This window comes from Orycteropus afer, unplaced genomic scaffold (genome assembly GCF_000298275.1).
Source record: "Orycteropus afer afer isolate SDZICR_OR568_19922 unplaced genomic scaffold, OryAfe1.0 scaffold00441, whole genome shotgun sequence".
Taxonomy (NCBI): domain Eukaryota; kingdom Metazoa; phylum Chordata; class Mammalia; order Tubulidentata; family Orycteropodidae; genus Orycteropus; species Orycteropus afer.
This window is the reverse complement of record NW_006922028.1, coordinates 661,054-668,837: the sequence shown is the minus strand read 5'-3', so window position 1 is coordinate 668,837 and position 7,784 is coordinate 661,054. Positions and strand designations below refer to the sequence as shown.

The following is a 7,784-nucleotide window of genomic DNA, read 5'->3' as shown; positions in this document are numbered from 1 at the left end:
TTTCTTGTCTTTTTAGTGATCTCTTGCTTTCTTCATGGATAATGTTCTTGATATTTTCCCATAATTCATCTGGCTTTCAGTCATTGGTGTTCAATGCATCAAATCTATCCTTTAAAATGGTAATGTTTACAAAAATAATTTATAAAACATCTCGTTTCTATCCTAGGACTGTTAATATTTTAAACAAGATAGAGAAAATAAAACCTATTTTAAAACATGAAAGGTGTTTAGAATTACTAATTTCCACTTTAACAAGAACTATTTTTCCCCTCAATTACTTCATAGAAAGAAAAGGGCTATGACTCTATCTATAGCTGTTATACTACTATCCAAAAAGGGAGGGTTTTTGAAGCATATTTCAGAATAAAAGACACAGAAAAAATGTCCTGATAGAGAAAATGAATACACAGGCAGATAAGACCTTTCCTACCTCTATCGGAAATAAACAAACAATACCAAGATTGTAAGAATTAGATAAACATACTTGTTGTTGTAGTTATGTGCCATTGAGTTGGCCCCGACTCATAGCGACCCCTCCTTGGGTTTCTGAGGCAGTATCACTATGGAAGTACATTGCCCCATCTTCCTTCCGAGGAGTGGGTGGTGGGTTTGAACCGCTGGCCTTCTGGTTAGCAGTCAAGTGCCTTAGGCACTACACTACCAGAGCTCTGTGCTCATTAATGGGGTTAAACTAATTTTATTGATGGTCAAGCTATCACATTAGTATTTAATTCTTATTTAATGTAATAGAACATTTTTAGCTATTTGCACTTCTTATAGCACAAACTACAATAAAGTCCTTTAAGTAGATACTTGTTCATCAACCAAGAAATTATTCTTTCTACATGGCAAGAGTAATAGCTTTTGAGCATGGATTAGAGAAACATTATTACACCTTGTTATGGATGCTGAATAAAATACTATATTATTTCTGGCATGATTCTGAGCAAATTGCTACCTCTAAAAATAAATGACAATGAAATTCCAAGACCTTCAAAGCCATGGCTTTGTGCGGCAGTGAGAAGCAAGTAAATATAAAGGAGGAAAAAATAGTGGTTATTAGTAATTGTGATAGTTGGAGCTATTTGTGAACCTGGCTGTACCACAATTCTGTGTGGTTTAAGCAGTTGTGATATGGGTTGTTCCAATGATGGAATCAGATGTATATGTTTTGAGCAGCCAATCCGTTGAAAGGGAGTTTCCCTAGGGGTGTGGCCTGCTTCCAGTATATTTATGGACATCCTGGGAATAGAGACACTCTTCTGTGGATCAGGATTCTGTTGTGCTGCCTACAACTGTCCGTGAGTGAACAATCCACCATTCAGCCTGAAGATCTTGGATTCATCATTCGTTGGAGTCAACAGCCATTATACTGCTTGCCAACCTTGAGCTCCTCAGCCCCTGCAGCTGTGTGAGTTGGGAAAAGCCTCCAGCTTGACGTTTGATCAAGAACTTTGGACTTGCCAGCTTCTATAAGTGTGTGAGCCATTTTCCTAAGATAAATTTCTCTTTTCTCTCTCTCTCTCTCTCTCTCTCTCTATATAAGCTTTACTGGTTTTGCTTCTCTAGAGAACCCAGTCTAACACAGTGACACTACAAAAACTTTGTGTTAAGTCTACAGAGAAATGATTAGGAAATAAGAATACTACATATTTTGTTATTTTACATTTTTAAAAAATATTTTGATAAGGCTCTTAGAATCTTAAGTGTCTGATATGCCACCTGCCCAGGTGGACAACTGGCACTCCAATGGACAACTGGCAGGGTGAGTATCTATTACTTTGGATTCTTAGTGTAGTCTCCACATAGGGCAATAAAAGCCAGTTTAAAGCTTAAAGTATTTTGTTATTAAAAGAACCAAAGAAAATATACCACTTTGGGATTAAATGCTTTCCACCATTTTGATCCTAAAACAGAATAATCTTACCTCTAATAATTCAACTACCCAGGGTGATAATGTAAATGATCCTTAGATAATGATGTTCTTATCTTTCTTTAAATATGGTAAATTGTGTATAATGTAAAATTTAAATCATTTTTACACTCATTTTACACTCATTACTTTCCAAAACTTTCCCCTGACCTCAAACAGAAACTGTACCTATTAAGCAATTACTCCTCATTTCTCCTCCCCGTGGTCATTGTTGTTGTTGTTGTTGCTATGTGCCGTCGAGCCGGCCCGACTCATAGCGACCCCTCCTTGGGTTTCCGAGGCAGTATCACTACGGAAGTAGGATTGCCCAACCTTCCTTCCGAGGAGTGGCTGGTGGGTTTGAACCGCCAGCCGTCTGGTTAGCAGGCAAGTGTCACCCCGTGGTCATAGTAACCACCAATTTACTTTCTGTCTCTGCATTTGCCTGTTCTGGATATTCCATATAAATGGAATCATACAATATTTGTCCTTTTGTGTCTGGCTTATTTCACTTAGCATAATGTTTTCAAGGTTCACCCACATCAGAACAAGGAACAGAACTTGATTTGTTCCCCACATTCTGTTTAGATAATGGTAATCATTTAAAGTACAATTTAGCAAAAAGAAACTTTGTTGTGTAAGACTGCTACTTCTCAATTCAGAAGTTCAGTTGTTCAAGCTTTGCTTTCTAAGTTGCAAGCATATAATGGATTGAAACTGTTTTTACTGTTAAGAGAAACAGGAAACACTTTGACTTCATTTGTTCTTAATGGATATTCCTGTCAATGATTTGTCTAAGTACAATACATTAAAAGCTTTGTGGGTATAGTTCTAGAAACTGGGGGAAAAATATAAAAGAATATTTCAAAGCCACCTTTCCTGGAATTTTAAGCTTTTTAGGGGCTACTTTAAAATTAGAATGATTAAAATGACTGCCAGTATGGTAATTAGAAGACGACATAATGAAAAACATAATATATAGAGAAGAACTCTCTAGGTCAAAACCTGGAACCTTATTCAGGAACAAAGAAAAATAAGCCTAGAAGGGGTCACACAGACAATCCTTAGTTTGTTTTTGAGATTCACCACTTGCCTTATTAATGCAGGTCAATGTTTTAACTAATGTGCCCAACCCTTTTCTGAGGAGTGGCTGGTGGGTTAGAACCGCCAGCCTTCTGGTTAGCAGTCAAGTGCCTTAGGCACTACACCACCAGAGCTCCTAAGAATTTCTACACTACATTGAAATGTTTATGAATTTCTATACTACATTTAAATGTTTATGGTTTTTATATGTGAAATAGGAGCTCTGGTAGCATAGTGCCTAAGGCACTTGACTGCTAACCAGAAGGCTGGCGGTTCAAACCCACCAGCCACTCCTTAAGAAGGTTGAGCAATCTACTTCCCCAGTAGTACCGCCTCAGAACCAAGGAGGGGTGGCTATGAGTTGGATCTGACTCAGCAGCAGTGAGTTTTTGAGTTTTACAGAAATTCTTATTCATAAATGAATCCATAGTGGTAAAGTAAAGGGGGTAGGTATTAGTACAGAGAAATTTTAATTTTGGTCCCACACTCAGTCGATCTAAAGTTTAGTTCTCATATTTGTAGAACTGGGTGAATATAAGGAGCCCTGGTGGCACAATGGTTTAGTGCTGCTGTCTTAAACGCTGGTGGTTTGGAATCACTAGTTGCTCCATAGGTGAAAGATGTAGCAGTCTGCTTCTGTAAAGATTACAGCCTTGTGGGACAGTTCCACTCTATCTCATAGGGCCCACAGATGCCACAGCAATGGATTTTTCTGTTTGTTTGTTTCAAATATTGTGAGAAAAAAACCTCATTTAAAGTATCTACCTAACATACTACTTAGCACACATCAGGCAATTCAACAAATATTTACTTTCACTCATTCCTTTTCATTAAAAAAACAAAACAAAACAAAACAAACTCACCGTCATCAAGTTGATTCTAACTCATAGCGACCTGCATTGGGTTTCCAAGCTTGTAAATCTTTATGGACACAGACTGCCTCATCTTTTTTCTATGGAGCAGCTGGTAGGTTCGAACCATTGACCTTTTGGTTAGCAGCCAAATGCCTTAACCACTACACCACCAGATCGCCCTTCCTTTTCCAGACAAACAAAAAACCAAACACACTGCTGTTGAGTCAGACCTGACTCATAGCAACCCGTCCATGGGTTTCTGAGGCAGTATCACTACAGAAGTAGATTGCCCAACCTTCTTTCTGAGGAGTGGCTTGTGGGTTTGACCACCAGCCTTCTGGTTAGCAGTCAAATGCCTCAGGCACTATGCCAACAGAGCTCTCCCTTTTCCATAAGAGATCTTTTAAAAATATTAATAACCTATCCTTAAATATTGGGTTAATTCAGGTATTTATATGTGAATTTTCTTAGAAACAGTAACACATATGTATAACCTCATGCCCATATATCCCTGGAAACAAGTTTATTTCACATGGGCACCCATTAGTACTGTTTCCATTCCTGGGTAATTTAATTAATTTTCAGAATACAAATTCAAGATTTTCTTTTCTTTAAAGTGTGGCTTTAAACAGGAAACTCACATTTATAAAAGAATACTTCTCTTTCAGATATGTGAATCTTAACTGAAGTCTAAATCATGTAAAAAACTTTTTACTGCTCTATTAGAAATAAAGGAAGCTCTGGTGGCACTGTGGTTAAGATGTGGGGCTGCTAACCCAAAGTTCAGTGGTTTGAACCCACCAGTGGCTCTGCAGGAGAAAGATGAGGCAGTTTGAGTCCACGAAGATGAATAGCCTCGGAAACCCTATGGAGTCTTCATGAGTTGGAAATGACTCAATGGCGGTGTGTTTTTATTGAAACTAAATGCATTAAGTATGATGCTTATTGTTGTAATGATGTTAGCAGATACTGAACTCTATCTAACTGGAAATGCTTGGTATTCCACTCATGTAGTATTCCATCATGTCACTAAACTTGATTAAAATGCAAGTTATAAGCTAGAACTAAGTGGCACAGATGAGTTAAATATTGGGTTTACCTGAACGGCATCAAAATACATCTTCTTAGCTTCTACATCTGTCTTGTCAGACATTAACCATGCTTTTAGCAAATACTCATAAAAGCTGTCTCCAAGTCCTCCAACTGATACATGATCTGAAAAGAGAGGGAAATGAAAAATTTTAGAGTGGTTCAGGCTTTAATTCAGGTAACCCAGCAAAATCACATTAGCAACTTGGATATAAAACTCTACATAAACTGCAACTTGATGTTACATTTAAAACTCCAACAAATTTCTAATTTTCTGAAAGCTATTCTGAGGTGAGCAGATGTACTGTTAATTAATGTGATATATTCAAAATAATTAGCAGGGTGGTTTTGTAAACATGAAGATAATCTCCTTTAATTCCAAAAGATCTGGTTCTCTAGTTTAAAAATGGCAAATTAAAATGTTCCACAGTATATATTCAAATAAAATTTTTAGTTGCCTTAACTATCAATAGGAGCTCTGGTGACTGCTAATTAGAAGGCTGGCAGCTCAAACTCATGGAAGGAAGACTGGGCAATCTGCTTCTGCAGAGATACTGCCTTGGAAACCCAAAGAAGGGCTGCTATGAGTCAGAGCTGACTTGATGGCACTGAGTTTTTTTTTTTTTTTCATCATCCTTGCTTTTGCCAGATCCACTATGTCTACCGCAACAACCATACAACTTGTAGGGAAAATATCATTATCTTCATCATGAAGGTGAGAAAGTAAGCTTAGAGAGCTTCAACGAGATTAAAATGTTGATTAGTGACACATGAGTCCAGAAGCCACACAGCCTCAGATTTGGATCTGCTTGCTCTCCGTTATATAACACTAAATGTATTCTTTTTCCTACTGCTTGAATACTTTTATTATTTAAGCATATTTGCCTGTAAAAACAGAAACACAATGAAATATCATTCCTAGAATTCTTAGAGAATTCAAGCATTAATAAAATGGTGTTACTTTGGAAAACTTGTTTTGGAAAAGTTTAACAATGCAAAACCAATTTAATTATGTACTTAAAACAAGCAAACCAACCAACAAAACCAATAACCCATTGCCGTTGAGTCAATTTTGACTCATAATGACCCTGTAGGACAGAGTAGAACTGTGCCATAGGGCTCCCAAAGTTATAAGTCTTTATGGGAGCAGACTGCCTCATCTTTCTCTCATGGAGTGGAATGATAGTTTTGAACTGCTGACCTTTTGCTTAGCAGCTGTGCACTTAAGCACTGCGCCACCAGGGCTTCTTTATTTGTTCACTTAGTTATACAAAAGTACATCAGTATCTATAGTTAACAACCATTTTTATCTTGATGCCTACCCAATACCTCCACTTGAATGTCTACAGGGACATCAAAAATTAAATAGGTTAAAAACTGAATTCATTCTCCTTTCCTTCTCAACCTCTTCTGCTCTGATCCCTAGCTCAGTAAATGGTACCACCATATCCCCAACTGCTTACACCAGAAATCAAGTAGGTATTCTGTATTGTTCCTCTTCTTGTTTTCTTGGTCAACAGGCAAAATCTATTATAATTTTACTTCCTAAATGCCTCTTGCATCTACCCACTCCTCTCTGTCCTCACCAATATAATCCTAGCCTAAGGTGAGACTATCTCTTGCCTCAGAGTTTGCTAGTATCTGGTCTCCAGCACTCACTCTGATGCATGTGGCTACCGAGTTTTTAATTAATTAAAATTAAACAAAATAAAAAATTCAGTCTTCAGTCACACTAGTGCTGAATAGCTACATGTGGTCCTTGGCTACTGCACTTCTGAATAGGGAAGATACAGAACACTTTCATCCTCACAGAAAATTCCAATGACAGCCCCACTCCGATCTGTTTCTCACATTAATGCCAAAAGGATCATCAGAACATGTGAATCTGATCACTCCTGTACTTGAAATCAGTCAATGGCAAAAATGCAAATCCTTGGGGCAACTTGGGAGCCCTGTGTGAACCCAGTCTTGCTTGTAACATCAGTCTTGCTTCACTTGTTCTCTGTGCTTTTAGCACCTTGCTCTTCTTTTGGCCCACCAAAACATCAGGTCCCTTCCTCAGAGTTTCCACAGATGTTTTTCTCTCTGCCTGAAATGCACTACCAAGCCACTTTCTTATTTTTCAAATTCTTATTCATATCTGAGATCAAATGTTCCTTCCCTGAAGACTCTATTAGGTTCATATTTAAGTGCGCTTTTTTGATAGCACCCATGTACCACATTTGTACTTTCATAATATGGTGGAATTCTTCTGTCTCGTCCATGAGACCATGATCCAGGAGGGCAGAGGCAAGGCTTAGTATGTTTCCCAATCTATACCAGCACCTAGAAAGTATCTTGCACAGAGTAGGTGCTTCATAAACGATGGAGGAATAAAGCAACATTCTTCCAAGTGAACTTTAATAAGAACTTCACCGGCTCAAGCTAGAAGGACTGTATTTTTAAGTAGATTAAACATAAGATTTTCTAATTGCAGAAAATTATAGTTTTAATTTTAATATAAAAGATTTATTTTTTTTTTAATTATAAGGCTAATTCTTAAAATAGCAGTGTTTGAAGTGACCTTTACAGCTTCCTAAATAAATCACCACAGAAAACTCTGACATTTGCAAACTAGGTACTACCTCATCAATAATAAGCCCTGTTGTTACAAACATGATTGCAGGAGACAAATGCAAGTGATGCATGGTAAAGCAAATCACTGTCTGATGACTGTCAAAATAACAAGGACTAAATGAAGTAATGGAAAATGATGGCTATGATCCAGATATGTCTTTCAAAGTTAAAACAATAAGAGTTGAAAACTAACAGTCAGGAGCAGCTTGATTCCTCCTTCCCCCTGGGTT

General features: G+C 37.6%; 1 protein-coding gene across 1 annotated transcript in view; it reads right to left on the bottom strand.

Moving 5' to 3' along the window:
• Positions 1-7,784, bottom strand: part of MAN1A1 (mannosidase alpha class 1A member 1) — a 229,739-nt gene that overhangs the window by 14,656 nt on the left and 207,299 nt on the right. Inside the window, exon 10 of the mRNA XM_042782736.1 lies at positions 4,949-5,064. Coding sequence (XP_042638670.1) covers positions 4,949-5,064 — 116 coding nt within the window. The remainder of the gene's footprint in view (positions 1-4,948; positions 5,065-7,784) is intronic.